General features: G+C 38.6%; 1 protein-coding gene across 3 annotated transcripts in view; it reads left to right on the top strand.

Annotated features, from left to right (window-relative positions):
* Positions 1-23,618, top strand: part of RIC1 (RIC1 homolog, RAB6A GEF complex partner 1) — an 86,548-nt gene that overhangs the window by 7,164 nt on the left and 55,766 nt on the right. For all 3 annotated transcript variants that reach the window (XM_034774326.1, XM_034774328.1, XM_034774325.1), the window contains exons 2-3: positions 8,405-8,512; positions 14,923-14,999. In XM_034774326.1, coding sequence (XP_034630217.1) covers positions 8,405-8,512; positions 14,923-14,999 — 185 coding nt within the window. The remainder of the gene's footprint in view (positions 1-8,404; positions 8,513-14,922; positions 15,000-23,618) is intronic.

Below are 23,618 nucleotides of genomic sequence, written 5' to 3'. Positions count from 1 at the left end.
TGCTTTCTTATTCCTTTTTCTCTTCACATTCCTCCCTTCCTCCAAATCTGCCGCCTTCTCACTCTGCGAAAATCTCAGCATGAACAGCTGCAAACAGCCCATGTAATCGTTAAAAATAATCAAGATATGTACAGAAACACTAAGCTCAGCCAGGATCTTGCATTTATAACTCTTGTTTCTTATCTTCCCAACTCCTCATTCTGTTTTCTTCGGTCTTGACTCTACTGTCACTACTTAGATTGTATACTTTTCAGTGCAGAAGCTGCATGTTTTGAGTCTCGTGACTAGCGTGCTTTTTAGTAGTATTTATTCACTAAGTATTTATCTTTCATATATACTTAATATTGCTTGTCTTAGAAATCTAAAGAGAAAACGAGGTAAGTTATTCTCTTGTATTCAGGAATAGAGATCACCTAATTCTGAATGAAACTTCAAGTGCTCTATGTCTAAAATACTGAATAGTGGGTGAATGTAGTAACTGTAGCATCCTGACAAATCTCTGTGGCCTTTGACACTCACCATTGGCATTCCAGTGATATTACATGGTTCCATGTTGTCAGCTGTTAATACTTCTGCATGTTCTAGCAAATGTACTAGTACAATCTTTTGCATATAGATAACAGCTGACAAGTATGCTAATTTGACAGCCCTAGTTGAGTGAGTGCAAAAAAATTTTTTTTCCCCCAAAGTAAATCAGTAATACTCAGTGAGCTGACTTTTCACACTGTGAATCATGTCTGATGGGAATGGAGCTAGAGAATGCAGGCCTTCAGAGATGGAGTCAAGTGTGAGAATCTCAATCTTTCAACTGCGCCCCAAGCCCCCAAATTAAACCCCAACAAATACAAAACAACAACAACAAAACGCAACCAAAACTGAGCACAAATACTTTAGAGGCATTCAATTCTAAAGGTGTAAGTTACAGGGCATCCTGAGTTGTTACAGTATAGTTATCTCTTGTCAAACAGTCCTTGTGATTCAAAGCTGAGATTGGCTGATTCCAATTGTAGTCTAGCCAAAATTTTGAGAATCTTAGATAAGTTATTTTAGATACGAATAAAGACTTGGAAAATAATTTGATGCTACTTTTATATAATGCTCTGATTTTCACATAGCTTCACTGACTAGGGCATTCTGCCTATATTCTTTGATAATTTGCTATTTTGTACAACTAATGCTGTTTCAACATAGAATGTAGCTTTTTAATATATTTTTAAAACTTAAACAAGGAATAGAGTGCTGCTCTTCATGTATTGGTCCTCAAGTACAGGGAGAATGTTCTTTTGTACACAACTTATTCTAGTAGCGCTCTTAGTGCCTTGCAGGAACTTTGAAAGGACTGACAGGCAGTGGGATACCCTATCTTTGCTCTATAGCAAAGTTTAAATAAGTTTATCCTAGACAACAAAAATTGTTAAACTTTCCTAGTGGTCTGAAAATGCAGTAATACAGCAGCAATTGAAAAGTAATAATATTTTGTGTGACCACAGTGTTCCCAAATTTCTCAACCGAATTCATTGAAATTACACATTTTCTCAGAACAGCACTAACATTTTGATTGCAAATGCATACTGAGTGGACATTTAAACCCGAGTCAGAATGCTGTTGGAATATATTTCTTTTGGGCAGCCTGGCAATATTCCATATCTAGTCTGCTGAGATCTTTAGGATTGAATGTTTGATCAGTTTAAATATCTTGAACACTTAAAAAAAAATAGTGCTATTTTTCTGGATTAGAATTAACTTTCACAAACGTCTCATAAGACTTAATATTTATTGATTAAATACAGTAAATAGGAGAGAAGCAAGTGTGAACTGCCAGGTAGAATGAAGTGCTCATCAATTTAACTATCGTTGTGGGATATAAGTGCTGAGCCATGGATGTATAAAGAGCTTCATAACTGTCACCCTCAAGAAATCCTGTTGCCTGAAGAACTGAGGTCACTTGGATTAGAGATGTTTTTGTATGCCTCTAGATGACATAGTAATAAAATGACAACCAAGAACAACTTTACACCTGATTCTATAAATGTTATTTTAACTTGTGGATTAGTTTTGCATTGTTGTTCATGAGTAATGAAGCTTTTCTTTGTACACAGTTCTAATATTTCAAGGTGGGTTATTCCATGTACGTATATGGCATGGGGCCCTAAGCAATTGCCCTGCTTGCTACACCATAACGCCAGCCTTGGCTTTTAATTTACTGGATGTGCAGAAAAAGAGTTGTTGTGGCACAAGTGGGCCGTGGAGTTTTTATAGTATTACTGGAGGGCCTCAGAAAGAAAAAGGTTGAGAACCCCTGCCATAGATCTTATTTGCTTTATCTATTGTTTTGTTTGTGAGATCACTAGAGTCTTTTCAAGATCTTCCCACTCTGTCTTCTGTGTTCCCCATCTGTCATTTTGTGAAGTCGTGCTAGCCCATGTAGCCACCTCTTCATAGAATATGTAAGGTTTCTATCTTGCCTTGACTATGAATTCCTTTAGGAGACACAGTGTGTTGTCACATAAAACCCCAGGTCTTCTCTGGGGTAGGTTTTGGGAATTCCTAAGGTGGCATTTTGATCTGGTTTGATAATGTAGCTTTGTGTCTTTAACTATGCATTAATAGTCATCTGTGTGAGGGGTATGCAATTTGCTTGTCAATCTTACAGAAAGTTTTGAATTTTTGCTCATGATTTGTGGATGTTCAACTTTTATTCCATAATCTAATCGTGGTCTGGAGTGTTATGCACTAGTTTAGATTACTTTTTATAAAGCGTTCTGTAATCAACCGCAGATTGTCAATGGTAGAATCACAGCTTGCATGGAAAGTGTGAGCTGTATTACAAAATTAAGAGCAAGGTGAACCAACACATCTGATTCTGAGAGAACTGCAACCCATATGTCTCACTGCAGTTGCACATGACCAGATTTGTTTATATGGGCCTTCATCACTATGCCCACAAAAGTGTGAAGGGAAAAAATATCTTGCAGTAGTTTTCCTATAGTATTGTCACTCCAAGTTATGCCACATGCATAAGGTAGGCTTTGTGAAGTTGATGCAACTTTCTTTAGAATTTCCTGCATTTTAGAAAAAGAAAACATTATCAAGCCAAGTTCTGAAGACATACTAGTCTGGAGCTTTAGTTTTGTCTCTTCCCAAGCAGAAATAAACGGTTTAAAGGTTTATGTGTAAAATTTGTGCTGCTTGGTGTTGAAGGGGCAAGTTCTGAGAGTTGCAGTAGGATTTTTAGGCTCTTTTTGTATAGGCTCTAAGACATAGTTTTAAATAAGCACAAGTACAAATTGTAATAAAAGGGATGGAGCATCTGACAAAAAGGACTTATCGGGTTACTCTTACAGTAAGCAAGCTAACTTTTCTGTTACTATGCATTTGTTATAGGCAAAACGCTTTTTAGCAACAGTATGTTCCACAGTTTGTAGATAAGCCCCAATTCTGCATTGATAACCATGTACTTCTGTTGACATCAGTGGGGCTTTGCAAGGATGCTCACACAGTTCCTAAAAGTTGTATTGGGGTCTTAGATTGTAACAGATTGCTTTGGAGATCAAATGGACTGTTTTGTTTCTGTTGCGAGAGCAGAATAGTTAAGCCAGCTGTCTGTCTTCTGTGGTATGTTCAGAGATGTTGTTTTTCTGAGCAACCTGTAAAACTAATTAGTGTAAATGTTTATGTATCAGGGTTTGTATTACATCCGAGAGTATCGATTCAAGTTTCTGTTGTGCTAGCCTTGCCAGCTACTTCACCTTGCTTGGTTCAGATATCAATAGAAAACAATGTAGCTTGCCCTATAATGTACTTAGTTTCATCTTTGCTAGTCTATCTACTAGTGTGAACCCTTCCTATAACACTGGTCTACAATTTTTGAGAAGTCGTCTGCTTCAGAGATAAAATGTGCTATTTATTATGTATTTTGATGTGCTGAATTCAAATATGACAGTTAAAACAACTGATTGGCTACTGTTTCTAAGATATTTAAGTTTTTACATTTTATGTCTGTATATTGTGTAGATAGTAGAGTTTTAATCATAAATTGTAAACCTAGGTCTTTTTATGTGTTTATGGTTGCTTTACATGATAATATTTCACCTGTCCTGTTTATGTAACACTAGCAAAGGGTTATATAAATAAAATTTATTATGAAACAAAAGGCAAAAAACTATTATGTACATAGTTTAGTCCTATTCAGTGTCTACTCAGCGCTTCTTGGCTTGTCTCTTGTATTCATTAAATGGAGCATCTCTTGTCACTATCCAGCAGTAGTCTGCAAGCATTGATGGGCTCCATTTGCCCTGATAGCGTTTCTCCATTGTTGCAATGTCCTGGTGAAATCGCTCGCCGTGCTTGTCGCTCACTGCTCCGCAGTTCGGTGGAAAAAAATCTAGATGAGAGTGCAAAATATGTATCTTTAGTGACATGTTGCAACCAGGGCTTTTGTATGCCTTGAGGAGGTTTTCCACCAACAGCCTGTAGTTGTCTGCCTTGTTGTTTCTGAGAGAATTTATTGCCACTAACTGGAAGGCTTTTCATGCCATCTTTTCCTTGCCACGCAGTGCATGGTCAAATGCATCATCTCGAAGTTCACGAATCTGAGGACCAACAAAAGACACCTTCCTTTATCTTAGCTTCACTAACCCTTGGAAATTTTCCACGGAGGTGCTTGAAAGCTGCTTGTGTTTTGTCAATGGCCTTGACAAGTTCTTCGTCAGACCCAGCTTGATGTGTAAGGGTGGTAGCAAAATCTTCCTTGATTCAACAAGTGATGGATGCTGAACACTTTTCCTCCCAGACTCCAATGACTGTCGGAGTGGCGAATCTCTCTTGATGTAGTGGGAATCTCTTGCACGACTATCCCATTCGTAGAGAAAACAGCAGTACTTTGTGTATTCAGTTTGCAGACCAAGCAAGAGAGCAACAACCTTCAAATTGCCACAAAGCTGCCACTGATGTTGGTCATAGTTTATGCACTCAAAAGTTGTTTCATGTTGTCATAGGTTTCCTTCATATGAACTGCATGACCAACTGGAATTGATGGCAAAACATTGCCATTATGCAGTAAAACAGCTTTAAGACTCGTCTTCGATGAATCAATGAACAGTCTCCACTCATCTGGATCGTGAACGATGTTGAGGGCTGCCATCACACCATCGATGTTGTTGCAGGCTACAAGATCACCTTCCATGAAGAAGAATGGGACAAGATCCTTTTGACGGTCACGGAACATGGAAACCCTAACATCACCTGCCAGGAGATTCCACTGCTGTAGTCTGGAGCCCAACAACTCTGTCTTACTCTTGGGTAGTTCCAAATCCCTGACAAGGTCATTCAGTTCACCTTGTGTTATGAGGTCTGGTTCAGAGGAGGAGGATGGGAGAAAATGTGGGTCCTGTGACATTGATGGTTCAGGACCAGAAGTTTCATCCTCTTCCTCTTCCTCATCTGACTCAAGTGAGAATGACTCTGGTGCATCAGGAACCGGCAGTCCTTCTCCGTGGGGTACTGGGCTTATAGCTGATGGAATGTTTGGGTAATGCACAGTCCAGTTTTTCTTCTTTGACACACCTTTCCCAACTGGAGGCACCATGCAGAAGTAACAATTGCTGGTATGATCTGTTGGCTCTCTCCAAATCATTGGCACTGCAAAAGGCATAAGATTTCCTTTTCCTGTTCAACCACTGGCAAAGATTTGTTGCACAAGTGTTGCAGCATATGTGTGGGGCCCACCTCTTGTCCAGATCTCCAATTTTGCAGCCAAAATAAAGGTGATAGGCTCTCTTAACCATAGTGGTTAAACTGCGCTTTTGTGATGCAAAAGTCACTTCACCACAAGTTCACTTCACCACTTCACCACTAAACAGAAGTTATCTGCACTGTTCATACAAGTATGAGGCATCTCTGCTCACTTTGGCTAAACAGAAATGTGTCCCTTTGCAAAATCAAACACTGACAAATAAGAGAGCACGACACTGTATGATTTCTAGAGCTGATATAGGACAATTTGTTCAGCAGAGTGATGTAAGCTTCGTTATGATTGCATCATCCATGACTTCTAGGAATAACATGATGCAATTCATATCATGTATGACACAATACCAGCTTCAGATTGCATCATTCATTGTTTTGCCTAAAAAGCAAGTACTGTTCAAACCCAGTCATAGATTTATTCAGAGATCCAGTCAAAGATGTATTTCAGTCATTTCTGGTTTAAATCGAGATCCCTTCCCTTTATAACTCACTTATCCTCCGCCATTCCCAAGTCAAGGGTTGTATATACTGACCCAATAGCATATCTTGAAAACTAGAGCCAATCAACAATTTTAAGCATCATTTTCGTTCTCAGTGACCCAGAATTAGTAAAGTTTGACTCATTTATTTCAGAAGCATTTTGGCTGTAGAGCTGTGTAACTTGCATCATCAGTGGAGGCATGCTATTGATTTCAGCACATGGAACCAGGTTGTAACAGTAGCCATTCCACTGCTAAATTCTGTGTCTAGGTAGGCTAACTTGATCACCTATTAATTTAGAACTAAATATCTATTCTATTAAGGAAAACAGTATCTTCACTTCCAGAAACACCACAAAATTTGGCCAAATAAAATGTACTCTGCTGGCTACTAAACTTTTTAGACATGCCTTTGAATTGCAGCAATGCTATGGAGTAAAATTATTTTGTAAATCCGTATAGTCAAACTTTATTAATTTGTGCATCCTGTGACTTGCATAGAATTAATTTATTTCCAGTTTTCGTAGTGTTCTAATAAAGAAATGTCCAGTATTACAAAGACTTGATAGTGTTAATAAATATAATTAGTGCAAAGTAATCACATATGAACAAATTAAAGCTAAGCTAGAATATATTAATGAGATTTTTTTTTCACTTGCTACTGAAATGCTCAAAATCAAGTAGCTGGTAATTGGTCTAGTCACTAGTGGAAATTACTGAGATTCTAATGAAGATACAGAAAACACAAAAAGCATACTGGTAAGATACAAATTATGGAAATAAAGCCATTTTAAATTCATTTGATCTTGGCTTACAACTAAAGTGACATTTCATAAGTTCGGTCAAAATGGTTGCTTTTAAGTAGACCAGTGTATGGGTAACTTGAATGCAGAAGCATTCCTTATCTCATGTGTTGAATCTTGATACCTTGTGTGTATGCATTATGATGCTGCCTTTAATTACATGAGCACATACAATTTTTTCTTTAACATATGGTTATTGCTTGTAGCTTCCTAGGTATTTTAAAAATAAAACTGAATAAACGAATTCCATCATGTGACATCATATTGATGCCTACATGGTTCTTCGTGAGAGTTTGGACTTTTAGATCTACTGCACGGACCTCTGTTGTTTGAACACGGAGAGTAACTGATGGTGGTAGGTTGTCATCCTCTATATGGACCACCAGTAGAAGGCGGTGGGATGCTTTGTCAGTGGATTTCACAGGAATCTTGGGTTGCATACCAGACATTAGAGGTGTGTGTGCTCTAGCGGGCACAGACTTTTTTTGTTCATTACCCCAAGTTTCACCACTTCTGCCCCATGCCGTCCAAACTGTCCCTGTCCTGTCTTTTACCAACCTTTGCCTCTTTGTTCCAGTCCTGTTTGCCTCACCTAATCATTCCCAGTCTACTTGCCCAGCAAGTTCTAGTCTCACCCTCTGGCTCTTAATTACAGAAGAGACAGTTGTCTTGCTCTGTTTCAGTGCTTAGCCCCAGCTTGGCCTGCATCAGCCCGGAACCACAATTGCAGGGAAAGTTCTGCTCAAACTTTGTGGAATCAAGCTGCAAAGTTTTAGCAAGTCAACTGTTATGTGCAAACTGCAATTTTTGAAATTTTTTTAAATCTTGGATTTGTGGCTGACCAAAGCATAGGGGCAAAACTTATTTTTCCTAAGCCTTGTTCTCAGAAATGTTGGCTGAATTTTTTTCCATAAAATTTAGCCTGAGGCAGACACTTGGTATAGAAAAAATTCAGCCCAAATGTTTTGGTAAAATTATAAAAACCAAAGATAGTCTTACAGTGAGCAGTGTCAGGCACTCTTAATAAGTGGTAATACAAGCCCCACCTATAATATTCATTGCTTGTGTGTTATATAATAGCACTTGATCTGGAAGCACATTTATATAGGAAGTGGCCTGGTTTTAAAAGTTGTGAAATAGGTTTAGTAAGTATATTGAACATCTGTTGCAAAGTGTGTAATCCCTTTCAAAAGCAGTATGCTATTCTTTATCAACTGTACAGTGATGGTTTCCCTGAAATTCTGTTTCTTAGCATCAGAATAACTTGATATTATTTTGTGGAACAGTGACACAGCAGAAAAACAACAACCAAAAAGCCATATTCCTTTACCCTTCGGACATGAAATGTAACTACGTTTATTACTCTTTCCCCAGCCCAGTGTATTAATTGTAAGCTACAAGGAACTATCAAAACCAGCTTCTCAGTTTGGACCCTATAAGCAAGCAGAATGGAGGCCTGACAGCACCATGATAGCTGTTTCAGTAAGTAGAGAATTGTTTTCTTTGAAATTGTGGTGTGTGTGTGTGAGAGAGAGAGAGAGAGAGAGAGAGAGAGTGAGTGTATATATCAATCTTCACTACCGGTAATGCCAAAAGGCCTTCTGTGCCATAGGTAACAAGTTCATATAAAGACCAACTATACAAACCATAATCAATATTGATCATTGGTATAGCAACCTGTTCTCTCATGCATGATCTGCATAATAAAAACTTAAAGGAAAGCTGGTTTTGAATTTTGCACAGAGGAGGATTGTGGATGTTCATTATTTGTATTACAGTAGTGCTTAAGGGCCCTGGTCAGGAATCAACGCCTCTTGGTCTAGGCATTTTACAGACATGAAGTACAAAGACAGTCCCTGCCCCAGAGTCTACAGGCAAGACTTAATAGATGGGTCAAACAAACAGGTGGGGAGAGGGTAAAGGAAGGATGAGTTAACATTCTTTTTTTAAACACTATCTTCCTTGGTAAGTAGTAGCCATAGCTTTTCAGCTGTATAGACATCACAATAGAAGTGAATCTTAGAGGATAAAGTAATAGCTTTATGGATATTTGGGGGGAGGTTTTTCCTATGCATAGGGAATGGCATGAGAATGAGCAGTGGAGTGTTTTGAGAGAGAAGCTGAGCGATAGGTAATAAACGCTGGAAACACTGGAGCAAAGGCAGCTTTCAACATTACGACTTCATGCTGCATAGCTACTAAATCCGATTCATTCCTGAAGAACCTTAAAGACAAGAAGCTTGTATCTTATGAATAGAAAAGCCCAGTAGAAAGAAGCTGGGAATGTGATTAAGCAAGTTGCTAGGAAAACTATCTTAGCAGCATATTGAATGGCTTTGAGAGGCAAGGTTGCAGCAATAAATGCTAGAGAATAGCTTTCAGTAGTCAAGCTGTAAGATGAGTTTTGGTAGTGTGAAGAGGAGGAAGGCTGGATCTTAACTGTATAGGAAGAATCATCAAGACTTGGATATGGCATGGAAGTACGGGTCTAAAGAGAAGGCCAAATTAAAGGTGATATCTAGATTATGGGCCTGAGTGACTGGGAGGATGAGGAAGATGGTGTGTGTGGGAATCAGAACTGGAAGGGATCTCGAGAGGTCATCTAGTCCAGTCCCTTGGACTCAAGGTAGGGCTAAGTATTATAGAGGAAGGTTTCAGAAGGATGGTGATCATGAGTTCAGTTTTGGCCATGTTGAGTTTTATCACTTGACATCCATGAGATGTTAGACAAGTGAAGAAGTAGGTTCAGATAATATGTAGAGGTACGTTTTTGGGTCATCAGCATAAAGTTGCCTGAAGTTGTGTGTGTGTGAGGTTATCCAGTGACAGTGTATAGGGGCACAAAAGAAGGAACCCAGGTTTAGTTCTGTAGGATCCCCACCAAAAGTTGGAGATGAGAAGGACCCACCGAAGAGTGATTAAAGAAGAGAGGAGGAGAGGTTTAAGTCACAAAAGCCAAGGGAGGACAAGATTTCAAGAAGATAAATATTTGAGGTGTGGATTGGGGTAGAAAGGAAACTGGGAGAGAACTCCAGAGTCACCAGTCCTATATGGAAAAAGGTTCTGTCTTCCTCTCCAATTTTTATATAGGGACAGTGAGTTCTGGTTTTGCTGTTCTCAGCAGTGTTGTTGCTTGTATGCCTCAGCTGTGGTGAGACACAAAATAAATAAATTTTCAGATGGTTGGAAGGCTTTAAGTACTGAAAGTTTAGGTATTCATGAGATAGACTGCATCTGAACCACACACACAAATATGTTAGATATAAATTCTTCAAATATAAATTGTCTTTAGCATTTTCATTAGTGATTGCCCTACTATATTAAAAACACAAATCTCTGCGTAAGATTCTTTAGTAGAAACTCATCAAATATTGTACAAATCTGATTGTTTCCAATGTGGCCATTTTTGCTTTCTTTAGTAAATCCTGTTTTTGTCTATGTACTATAGTAGCCTTACAAAACTGTCAAGAAAATCTACTCTCTGAAGGCTAATATGGAGTTTTTATTTACTTAGCAAAAACATTATTCTCCCAGAGTGACTGGCCAAGTAGAACTTTACAATAATGTTATGTAGCATTCTTCTAGCTTCCCTGCTAGAGAAAGAAGGATCTTTAGTTCATCTGTATTATAGCATTACCAAGCTATATAGCATTATCAATGCTTTACAGTAATTTCAGCATTTTAAACGGTCACTGTATGCAAGTGGTATCTTATTCATACCTAGGGGGACATGAATCCTTATGTTGAATTATTTATTATAGGGTGAACTTCTTGTAAATCTTGTTTTCTCAAATTTTAATTGTGAACTGAGGATTGCAATAAGATATTGTATTAAGTTATTGCCATTTAGTTTTGTACAACTTTTAAATTATGACTCCGTGGACTAGGTGGGTACTTCTGGAAATCAGGTGAATAGCCAGGCATCATTTGATTAAATCCGTCTTTTGTGCTTCTTTCTCTGCTGGAGTCTTTCCTGGACTTAACTAAATTATAAGTGTCTGATAAATTGCTATAGTGCTACTCAAACTCCTTAAAAACCACTATTTTAACCTATGGAACTCTTGTGAGTAAAAATACAAAATCCTTCAATAAAATATACACAGTAAACATTTATCCCTTGAGCTTTTTCCCCCTGTGTATATTATGGCAGAGTTTGAGCCTAAGGGCTTTACTCTACTGGCCACCTCTATTCCAAGGCAGCACATTAGCAAGTGGTCTTGCAGAAGTGTAACAGCAGAATTTGGCCCAATGACGCTCCCAGAGAAATGTAACAGGGAAGAGTCTGTGTTCATCAGATGATGTACATGCTCACATTTGTACCTAAAAGGGGTATCAGGTGTTAAAATGAAGTTCATATGCATATGCTACAGGCCATGTATTAATACCTGAAGTGTGTGTTCTTACACAAACCATGGTCTTCCAAAATCACTTCAGTTTCAAACTGCCAAATGAGTTGTTACAATTAGGATTGAAAAAACTAGTTTCATGAATGTTTAAATTAAGCTAAACTGTTTAAATATGCTGCATAATATTAACAAATATATTTTTGGGGTGTTGAAAAGTGTTAGGACACATTTGACATGAGATTGATGTGCTGTATTGTTAACCAGAGTTGATTTTTAGTAATTTTCTGGATAAGTTACAGTACTCTAGAAGGTTTTTATAGGACAGTGCTTAATATATTGCTGGTGCAAGGTAGTGGAAATTCTGAACTCCCATGTCTTCGAGACAGTTCATGTAAGCTTCAGTTTCATAAACTAAAATAACCTACATTCAGAATGAAGGTCAAACCGTTGTTGAAACATAGCTAGTCATGAGGTTTCTAATATGTCTGATGTTATAAACACAAGCAAATTTGCAAGACATAAATGAACATAGTTTTTAAAAAAGGAGTGGGGTGATCAGCCTTTGCATAACCGGTGCCTTGTGCCTGAAATTTAACTTCAGTCAGATAACTGGCATTAGTGAATCTTAGAAGTGTGGCCAGATGTGTGAATTCAGGGTGCAGCTTCAGAGGCGTATTCAGGTGACTAAGGCGCAGCTTCAGAGGCTTAATTACTTCGTGCTCAAGAAAAGTGATAGCACTAGCTCTCAATTAGACAGCCAGGGCTATATACATTCTTGAATTGGAAGATAAATTTGTTGACCTAATATATAAAATTCCTTGTGGAAAAAAATAAAGCTGTGTACTGAGTTCTACTGTTTCCCAGATTACCAAAGTGATGTCAAATGCAGAAATAAATTGAAATTACAATAGGTAGCAAAAGCTACTTCTCTAGGGACGTTATTGTTGCTTGCATCTATAAAGTACTTCCACTTCATCTTACTGTTATCGTCCTTTTTTGACCCTGCCTCAGGCTGAGCTCTAGGCTGAATCAGGGCTAGGAACAAATGTTGGTAGGGTGTCTAGATTAACATTTATAATTGTTAACTCTGTTCAATTGCCAGTCAATTACATTGTTACAACAGGACCAAAAAGATTTAGTCCAGATCAGGGGTCAAACTTCATTGCACTGCGATCCCGTTCTGACAACAAAAATTACTATGTGACCCCAGGACAGGCGACCGAAGCCTGAGCCCATCCGAGTCCCGCCGCCCTGGACGAGCGGGGACAAAGCCAAAGCCTGAGCCCCTCTGCCCCAGTTGGGTGGGCCAAAGCCTGAGCCCCACTGCCCCGGGCAAGAGGCTTCGGCCCCGGGCAGTGGGTCTGGGGCTTTGGCCCTGGGCCCCAGCAAGTCTAATACCTGCCCTGGTGACCCCATTAAAATGGGGTTGTGACCCACTTTTGGGGTCCTGATGCACAGTTTGAGAACAGCTGGTCTAGATGAAACCAGAGTATCAAATGTATTTCTAGTCCTTCTCCTTTTCCTATACTTCCCCTGCTGCTGCCTGTCTTCCACAAGTCTTCTGTTCAGGACTCAATTCCCAGTATATGCAGTGGGATTCTGCTGTTAATAAAAAGCTGTAGGAACAGAGTTAATTAATCTCACACTGTCAAAGGGAAATCATATGGATGAATCCTTTGCAATTCAGCGAATACACTAATAATTAATTTATAAGCATATGTATCTCAGATCTCTCAAAGCAAGGAAGGTGGATGTCCTGGCAGTCTATTGAGACAGTGACCACGGCATTGGGGAGCTGTAGAATGTGGCAGTTTATTATTTCAATGTATTTAGTGTAAAACTATCCTACCTAGTGTAAAGTAATTGCGCAGTTGAATGATTATAGTGATCTTGCAACAAACTTGTAATAAAATGTTCAGTTCCTTTATTGTTCAAGTAGCTTCATTGATGGCATTTGATGTGCTGTTCAGAAGTAAACCTAAGGATAGCAGCTTGTACTAAGGATGGAATTCAAGAAGGCCTTTTGTATGTTAATGTCAGTAGGAAGATACTTTACAGTATTGTTTTACTTTTCGTATCTGGATAGGATTCTTCTGAGTTTAAATATTTGAACAGGTGCTAAGCAATGGAAAAAACTTATGTAGATGTTCGAAATAGATGCATGTTAAGTTTCTCTACTATGTATTGTGCAGTGAAGTTAATTTTGTTGCACAGTGGCTGGAAATAAATGGAAACTTAACTCTCTCAAGGTTAGAGTGGCACATTTTTTGTCATCTTGAAGGAAGAAAGGTATTTGCCTTGAAGAATCCCATTATTTTTTTTATATTCCTGTTTTTTAGTTTGAAGCTGAAACTCAAATTGAATATATTAAAAAGCACTAAGTTTTTGGTGCAAAAACTCTATTTAAGCTGATGAAATAAGTGAACAAGCATGTTTCCATTTTGGTTCCTTAGCTGAAAAACAGGAAATCAGCTCTGGAAAGAAATTTGAAACCTTTCATATTTCTTCGCTTCTTGCCTTAAGTCTTTTTTGCTTTGAGTGCATGCCCATCCAGTTTTAAAATGAATGAGACATAGTTTAGTTTAAATGCATTTGCCCACTTGTCTAGATGCTGCTGCTAAACATTTGGTAAGAAACTGCTGGCTGGCTGACTTGGGACCTTCTTGGTCATCTGCCTCTGCTGTATTTATGCAGGCATTGTATGAATTCTTAGTCTTAACTGTACATGTTAATGACTGAATAAACATACGTCTGCTAGATTAATAAAATATTTAAAAAGTTTGAAACTACTTCTGTCATATCGAAAGGCAGATTTGTTTGAATTATGATGGTATGGTATGGTATGCCTAAACCCATTGCCCCCTCCTTCCCAGTCTCAGAGGTGCTGAGGATATGCTACTCTAGTGTTTACTGCAGCAGCTTGGTTTTACTGCACAATTTTGTGGGCACTTCGGGCCCGATTTTTAAAGGTATTTGGATGTTAAAGATAGGCACCTAGTGGGATTTTCGAAAGTGCTTAGGTCCCTAACTTCCATTCATTTAAATGAAAATCCCACTAGGTGCCTAAATACCTTTTTAAAAATCAGGCCCATACTCCTACAGTCTGAGCTCTGATCTCCATATTTAAGGAGGAAAATGCCTACCAGTGATATGCTTTTCATATTATCTCTTACTGTACAAGTGAGCCATACGGTGGATTTTAAGGAGTAGTATGGATTTTTGGCAGAAATGCACCTTGATTTCAGGATTGTTGAGTATAACTTTCTTGTGTAACACTTTGCATATCATTGGCTGATGTAAGGTTAACTGAAGCATCTTGTTTATGATCAACCATATTTTGTCTTAAGTAGCACATGCATGCATGGTGTGGTAACCACTCTATTGAAACTGGTATGTGAAATTATGGATTTTTTTACTGGATTTTCTATTTAGTTTGTAAAATGTTTGAGACTTCTATAATGGTTTTTATTGGAATTCCTGTAAGTTTTACATGTGTACACACACAACTACAACATTTGTAAAAGCTGCAACATCTGTCTCTTTCAGACTGCAAATGGATACATCTTATTTTTTGATATTCCATCCTCAAGGGACAAGTATCTTTATGAGCCTGTGTATTCCAAGTAAGTAGTCTAAACTTTATTCTTTGCAGTGTACACTACAGTAAATACTTTTACTTACGTTGAATGTACTTCTTTGCAAAGAACTTTTTTAAAAAAGTTATAAAACTAGTTTCATATATTGCAAAAATGTCTTCAGAGGTATTTTATTGATCACTGAAAACAATTCCTAAAACTTTTGAAGGGCTGTTTAGTGGAAAAGTGATATATAATTGATGGAACCCTTGGTTTTTTGATGCACAGGTAAGGTACTCAGTTTTGCCACCAGAAGAGCTCTGTAACTTACAGCAATAAAATGTTCTAATTTTAAAACTGATTAAAAACAAACATTCAGTTTCATGAAACGTAATGATATAAGCCTCAGTTCTTAGTTTTGTCCAAATCAGTGGAACAAACCATGCCTGAAAGAAACCCCAGTATGTAATTTTGTATATTTCTGCCAAAAAATTAACTTTTTTAAAACATTTCTAAACAGGTTTGAAAGTAAAATTCATATTACTGTACATAATTTATTTTTAATTTCTTGTATTTATGTAATGCCTCTTATTTCCAAATGGTTAGAGACTACAGAATATACTTCACTTTTTTTGAAATGCTGCCAGTGAAATATGCTGAACTTTTAACAATGCACTGCAATGTTACTAAAAGGTTTGGGTACAGAAGATTACATTTAAAGCTGTAGGGATAAATTTTATGTAGGCAGAATCTGTAGTCTTTTAAATCATAAACTGGCTAAGACAACAGAGTAATAACTGTGCTTGAGTGGTCAGAGGCTCCTTTTTACATATGTGAAAAATGGCACTTCCTTAAAACTATGATGAGCTTTGGTTTCCTGTTGATTCTGAAGAAAGAAAATATACATACTTGGGGCCTCTTGACTCCATAGCCACAAAATTTGCCATGGATTACCCCCTCTTCCCCTCCATTCTAGAATCTAAGCTTCTATTTTAAAACATTTAGCCTTTCCGGTTTTGCTCAAACCTTGGTTAAATTGTTTATTTTTCGTTCAAAAGTGGGTGAAATGTGGCAGGATGTGTCATCTTAATCTATAATCTTATTAGATAAAATCCTTTAAAGAAATTGCAGAACAGTTAAAGAAATATTCCCTGTCTGGTTTTAAGATTAAGTTAGATAAGTTTATGGAGGGAATGGTTTAATGGTAAAACATATTAGCCAAGGAATACCGAGCAATGGCAGGTAAATAGTATAATGGCTAACAAGGGTCAGGCTGGAGACTCTTGCCTACATGCTCGGGGTCTTACTGATCGCCATATTTGGGGTCGGGAAGGAATTTTCCTCTAGGGTAGATTGGCTGAGGCCCTGGAGGTTTTTCGCCTTCCTCCGCAGCATGGGGCAGGAATCGCTAGCAGGAGGGTTCTCTGCCAATTGAAGTCACTAAAACACAGGATTTGGGGACTTCATCAGCAGAGTCAAGGGAAGGGTAGGGACGGTTTTGTGGCCTGCAGCATGCAGGGGGTCAGACCAGATGATCATAATGGTCCCTTCTGACCTTAAAGTCTATGAGTCTGAGTCTATGAGATATATCCTGTTTCCTATCCTCATTTGATGAAAGCCTGGTCACTTGTTCCTGCCTGGTTCAACCTTCTGCCAAAGGTGGAATGGATTTGTTTTGGATTGATTCCATTTCAAGTAACCGTCTGTCTTTGCCCAGTTCTGTCATTCTCGCTTTACTAATAGCAGCTCTTTATAAGAAGCAAAGCTGATGGTGTGATGTTTATATGTGTATTCATATAATTGCATAAATTTGGTATCTAGAATCTTGTCTGTAATAGCAGAAGCAAATGAGAATTGTTGTCCTTGTTTGGACCTCTGTGCTTCGACCAAATGTGAGGTTAGCTATGAAGTTTTAAATCATGGATATCTTTACAAATTTAGCTTTGTAAATATTAGAAGATATTCACAACATCCAATCTGAAGATGCTGTCTTGCCTCCAGTTAAGGCGGGGAGGAGAAATGTTGAATCAGACTGCAGCTTGGATAAACCCTTCTGTTATACCACTGTGTGGGCCTTGAAAAGATCTTGCTTAGGTCCTTACCCAAAATGATTTAGGGACCTGATATTCCTTGTGTGACACAAGCATAAGAACCTTTAAAAAAAAAAAAAAGCCCTTTAAGTCATAAGACAGGTTAAATATTTGTGTCTCCCTTGACTAACATCTTATGTCTAGATTCAAATTCTGTTTTGAGATTTTTTTTTTTTCTTCTACTTTCTCCTGGACACCTGGTCTACCTAAATGCTGCTTTGATGTGTCACAGACTAGAGCAGCTAACAGCATTTTAACCATTGATAGGAAGTATCCTCTGCTTACTATTCCACTGAAGATCCATCATGACTGGCAGGGGGGGGGAATTGTTATAAGGGTGCTGAGGAGTACTCCTAAACTTCGTGGTTGCTGGGTGTGGAACTGGATGGCGGCAGAGATGGCATGGAGTTGTGGGAGCTCAGCCACTAATATGCTAGTACTGCAGCTTTTAGAAAGGGAGTGATGTAAACATCTGACTTCTTCCTCAGTAGCACCAAGAGGTTTCTCTGCCCCATTATACCCTACCCGTGGGAAGGAGTTTACAGAAGTCTCACCCCTGAAAGAAGATGCAGGGTCTGTTGTAGTTCGTATAAAATTGACATTCGACTACTCTAATAATTTATTGCAATTCACTTGTAAGATTTTAGAAAGTATTGTGGGTTGGAATTAAATGGAGATCCACTCTATGATGATGATTCTTTGGTGGTAGAATGATTTTGGAAGCTGCTCTAAAAGTATTTTTAAACTTCCATGGCCTTTTGAGTTTTGAATACAACATGGAGGCCAGGTGTTTGCCTTTTTTCAGACACCCAAGAAATTGGACTGATATGCAGTATGATCAGTGCCAGTAGGAAAAGGAGCAGAGCTGCGAGTTTGTTAAATGATTTCCAAATGAATTTTTGCTTGGTTGAGTGGGAAGTTTACTATGTGGTGCATATATCAGCCCTTCAGACAGCCTTTTATCAGATGTAAAGAATAAAGCTGAATTTACTTTTACTTTCATGACTAATTGTGTATTTTTCTGCAGTTTGTTACAGCTATTTATATACCATAGATAAATGTCAGGTTTATGTAGTTACATGTCTTCCCTTTTTATAAAACAGAACAGGAAGCTCCACACCAGCAAGATCCCAGCAAATTTATTTTACACCTATTTTATTGCCAGAAAAATGGAATGAAACAGCCCAAAATGCTGAGAGCACATACTTTTTGAAATACTGTATTTTCTGGCGTATAAGACTACTTTTTAACCCAGGAAAATCTTCTCAAAAGTCGGGGGTCGTCTTATACGCCGGGTGTCATCTTATAGGGCGGGTGCTGAAACTTCCGAGCCGGACTGGAGAATCTGCGGTCGCCGCATATGGTGGGGGGAGCTCAAAAACGGCCGCGGCCGCATCCCCGCCCGATGACGAGGTGAGGGGGCGCCTCACCGGGAAGGTGTAAGTGAAGGGCGGAGCAAGCTGCAGGCGTCCGGGACGCCCGGGGTATGGAAAAAAGAGAGAGAGCGGCGCTGTGCCCAGAAAAACACGCCTCTTTCACCTGTCTGGCCCGCCCTTGTATCCTATTACCGTACCTCCTTCTCTGCCTCTCAGATCTCACTCCTGAGGACTGCAGTGAAGCGGCGCAGGCGCGCATGTGCGAGATCTGAGAGGCAGAGAAGGAGGTAATAGGATACAAGGGCGGGCCAGACGGGTGAAAGAGGTGTGTTTGCGCTACCGCTCTGATAGTCTTGGAGACAGGGAGGGCTGGGCAGGCAGGGAGAGCTGACCAATCCAAGCAGGCTTTGTATACAACAACCAGCCAATCGCCGGTAAGGTACATCGCTTGCCGTGATTGGCTGGTTGTTGTATACTGGGTATCACATACAGTACAGCACCAGTATCTATACCTGTTCATACAGTATAGCACCAGTACATACAGTACAGTATACAAATGTCCAACAGTCAAAACCCCATCATGGCTCCACCAGCAAGAAGAAAGAAATATGAAGCCAGTTTCAAACTTAAAGTTGTAAACTTTGCCATGGAACATAATAACTGCGCTGCTGCAAGACAATATGGAGTAACAGAAAAGATGGTTCGGGACTGGAAAGCAAATGAAAAAGCATTAAAGAGTATGCCAAGGGGTAAGTGTGCATTAAGAAGAGGCACTCCACATTGGCCAGAACCCGAAAAACATGTAGCAGACATGGTGAATGAGCATCGCCAAAACGGTTATGTAGTGACACGAAATAAAATACATTTGTTTGCACTTCAGTGGGCCAAATCTAACCCAGATCACAGCAACAGATTTAAGGCCACTGTATCCTGGTGTACTAGATTCATGGGAAGGCATAATATGGTACTGAGGCAAAAGATGAAAATTGCCCCAAAATTACCTGCAGAACTTGATAGCAAAGTAAATAGTTTCCATCGATACGTAATACAACAGCGCACTAAACATGGCTATGCGTTAAGTAGTATTGGAAATATGGATGAAACTCCAATGAATTTTGATATGGTTGGAAATAAAACTGTCCATCAAAAAGGTGAAAAAACAATTTTAATTAAAACAGGACATGAGAAGTCCAGTTTTACAGTGGTACTAGGATGCACAGCTGATGGCACCAAACTGAGACCAATGATTATTTTTAAAAGAAAAACAATGCCGAAATTCAAGTTCCCTGTTGGTTGTTTTGTACATGTGAATGAAAAAGGCTGGATGGATGAAGAAGGGGTAAAGCTATGGCTTGATAATGTATGGAGCAGGCGACCAGGTGGACTTATTCAAAAATGTAGTCTACTGGTGTGGGATATGTTCAGGGCTCATTTAACTCCCAGCACCAAGCAAATGCTTGCAAGACTAAACACCGATGCGGCAGTTATTCCTGCAGGATTGACATCGTTGGTACACCCACTGGATGTGTGTCTAAACAAGCCATTTAAAGATCGCATTCAAGAACAGTGGAATGAATGGATGGTTAGCGGCGAAAAGTCATTCACAAAAGGAGGAAACATGCGTGCTCCACAGTTGGATGTTTTGTGCAAGTTTGTCATAAAAGCCTGGAATGATATTGATGCAGAAACAGTAATCAAGTCTTTCAAGAAGTGTGGCATATCAAATTCATTAGATGGTATGGAGGACGACTACTTGTGGCAAGATGAAGAGGAAGCCGAAGCTGAGACCACACCATCTGATACGGAATTCGATCCATACGATGACTGCCTTACAAATGTATCACAAGATGTCATTGATGTACTTATGATATCAGATGACGAACAGGAGGATTTTGAAGGCTTTTAAAGGGAAACTGTCACGCCAGCAAAACCTGTAAAAATACCGTAGCTTGCAGTTATGATGGGCGTTGCTAACTCGCCAGGGACTTGCCCGGCACTTGCTCTCTCTCTCTTGTTTGTTATCTTCCTCCTATCATCATCTGTTCCAGTTCGGTTGACAGCTTAGAAAACAAACAGCATGGCAGCTCCCATGGGTTTATTGTCTTATCCTTCCTTTCAGCTTTAGAGTGAATTAGAAAAAGTTTAATCCACTTGCACTGTTTTATGTTTACATGTTTGATGACAAACAGCCTTATGTTTATAAGTGACAGTTTTCCTGCTAAGTACCTGCATGTCATAAGCTTTTGAATTAAAATTACCATATTGAAATCAAATCTGATGTTTTTTAAATTTTTTTTTGGTGTGCGTTGGAAGAGGGGTAGTCTTATACGGCGAGTATATCCCAAACTCTATATTTTAACTGGAAAAGTTGGGGGTCGTCTTATACGCCCAGTCGTCTTATACGCCGGAAAATACGGTATATAAATATACTGAAGGGGCATTGTATCTTGTATACAGTACATGAGACTAATCAGGAATTGAGACTGTGTGCTCTGTTTTGTTTTTTTTTGTTGGGATTTTATTTTTAAATATGTCTGTTCTAGTAAAACTAAAGCTTGAGGGACAATTTGTTTAAAGATACAGTATGTGGTAGACTCTAAAATCAACTGTTCTAGTGAAGCTGTTAGTTACTATATAATAATCTTAGGTCTCGTCTACACTGCAGACCTATACAGTATTGGTATAACTACTTTGCTCGGAGTGTGTGAAAAATCCATACCCCTCTGCCACGTAGTTATATCAGCATAAATCACCTGTGTAGACAGTACTATGTCGACAGAAGGGCTTCTCCCACTGACATATCTATGGCCTCTCAGGGAGGTGGATTAACTACACTGACGGGACTCCCATCAGCATAGGAGCGCCTTCACTTAAGTACTACAGCGGCGCAGCTGCAATGATGCAATGTTTTAAGGTGTAGAGCTGCCCTTAGTAATTTTATACAAAACTTTAGAGATTGTTTGTTTGACTTAGTCCTAATAGAAATTCATAAGGTCAATTGGTGAAAGACTTTTTTTCTTTGATCAAGAGGAGGGCATTATGCTGAGGAATTGAGATTTTAAAGATCTATTTATATGGGCCCACAGTGTGTGCATGATACTTCTGTGGTCAAATACAAGAGATGCCGACTGTCTTGGGGCCTGCAACCTATTTCCCAATCCTGCTAAGATTTAGCACATGCTTAACTTTTAATCAGATGAGTAGTCGGAGTTCAGTGAGACCATTGGTGTGTTTAAACTTAACCCTCGATTTTTGCGAACACATGCCAATATTTCATTTATAATTATATAGTACTGTACTAAAGTTTTTGTATTAGGTTATTAAAAGTACATCAGCTTAATATATTTCCGAGGATCTTTGATTTATGAATAGCACTTAAACTACTTCTAGAATTTAATCATCGTGAATGTGATTAACATTTTTCTGTTTTCTTATTTTCTTGGTTGCGCTTGGCAGTGCCTTATCTATAGTTGCTTTCAGGTTCTCCTGTATAGTTGGTCAGGACTCTATTCCTTGAAGGATGGAGATTATATATAGATATCAAAACTTGAACACCTCTCTGTGATGTGCTTTATTTTCCTAGGAGGAATAATTTGATAGGATGCCCACACCTAGATCTTTTTGGGTTTATAACAAGAAACAAATTGGCGGAAAGACCTAATTATATTGTAGGATTGTCATAAGAGGAGCACCTTTTCCTCACATGAATCAACGATCCACAAATCAGCTCTCTGAGATTAGAAACAATGTGGTGCTTCCTAGAAACACAATCTTTTATGTGCAGCAGCTTGGCTACCTGCTAATAACAGCTTGCTGGTGGGTTGGCTCATAGTGCTATTCTTCATGTTTGAGCTGTATTTTCAATCTTTAAAATGAGTTTTTCCAAGATCAGTTTTCATTTTCCTGTTGAGATTTAATTACATGTGTTTTAAATAGATTCTAGTTAAACAGGACTTCACCAAATTACTTGGATTTTATTTTCAGTAGTCTGAGCAATGCAGATAACCCCGTTTTAGCCCTGAAGCCACCTAGATCTATGGAGTCAGACCAAATTCCCACCCAATCTCAGGTCTCTGGGGAAACCTCTTTTGTTGTAAAAAGGATTTACTAATTGGTAAATTTCTTGAAATATCAAAAAAGCTGTCTAAACAACTTAAATCTTCAAAAGCCTCTCATAGCTGCATTAAAGCAAAAATTATATGAATGCTTTCAGTAATAAGTTAGAATGCTTGTATCAGGTCTTCATTTGCATCAGATAAGTCCTTATATCCTCATACTTCGTGGTCTGTATCAGCTTCTGCTAAATTGTCAGCAACTACAGAGGATTTGGACAGTGTTGCAACATGTATTTCTGCCTCCATTTGGGAAACAAGTACTGCTAATGGCCATCAAAGATCAGAACAGTTGACTCAACTTTAATAAAGTTTCTTTAACTTCAGTCTTTGAAGTGATAATTAAGAGCTTACAGTAGTTTAGAAAATCTTGCCTTATTAAATTTCTAACTTGCATTTAAAAGTAGAATTTCATAAACTTCAACATCAAGATTTTACATGCCTAAATCTCTATTTGACCCTTATGCAATTGGCCCCAAAGTACTGGTTTCTGATTTTATCCAAAGCTACAAAAAGGTACTTTTTGTGGAAGTGACTTAGTAGAAAACCAGGCTGACTAGCTCATTTGAAGCCCCCTGTTAAAATCACTCACTTTAAGCCTTGAATTGGAGAAGCCAAGTGCCTGGATAATCGCATCCCATATCTTTAAAAATGCAATTGAATACACTTGGAGAATTAGATAGCTAAGTAGAAAGTAATAGATGCATAAAATTACAGATTCTGTAACTTTATGTATTCCACAAAATCTAACCTTTTCTTAAAAAAACTTCTCTCAGTTGAGTAGATACAACCTTTATAAATTGGTATTAACTGCTACATGGTAGCTTTACAGAAAACTGGGTCCAAACAGATGACAACGTATCTCCTAAAGCACATTGTTCTCATTAAAGTATTAATTTCTGTGTCTTTGCCCAGACTGAAGACTGAGTTTAATCTATCAAATTCTGCTATTAAGGTGCTCTTACTTCTTCACTCAATTTTTTCCCATTATGGGTTTTTACCCCCCAAATTTTCCAAGGCAGATTTTTCTTGAGAATACGGCCTCTGCTGGAAGGAGTTTGGGCTTAATTGCTTCATCCCCATATTTCC

Source organism: Trachemys scripta, chromosome 6 (assembly GCF_013100865.1).
Source record: "Trachemys scripta elegans isolate TJP31775 chromosome 6, CAS_Tse_1.0, whole genome shotgun sequence".
Classification (NCBI taxonomy): domain Eukaryota; kingdom Metazoa; phylum Chordata; order Testudines; family Emydidae; genus Trachemys; species Trachemys scripta.
The sequence above is the reverse complement of the archived record's forward strand: the minus strand, read 5'-3'. Positions and strand labels throughout refer to the sequence as shown.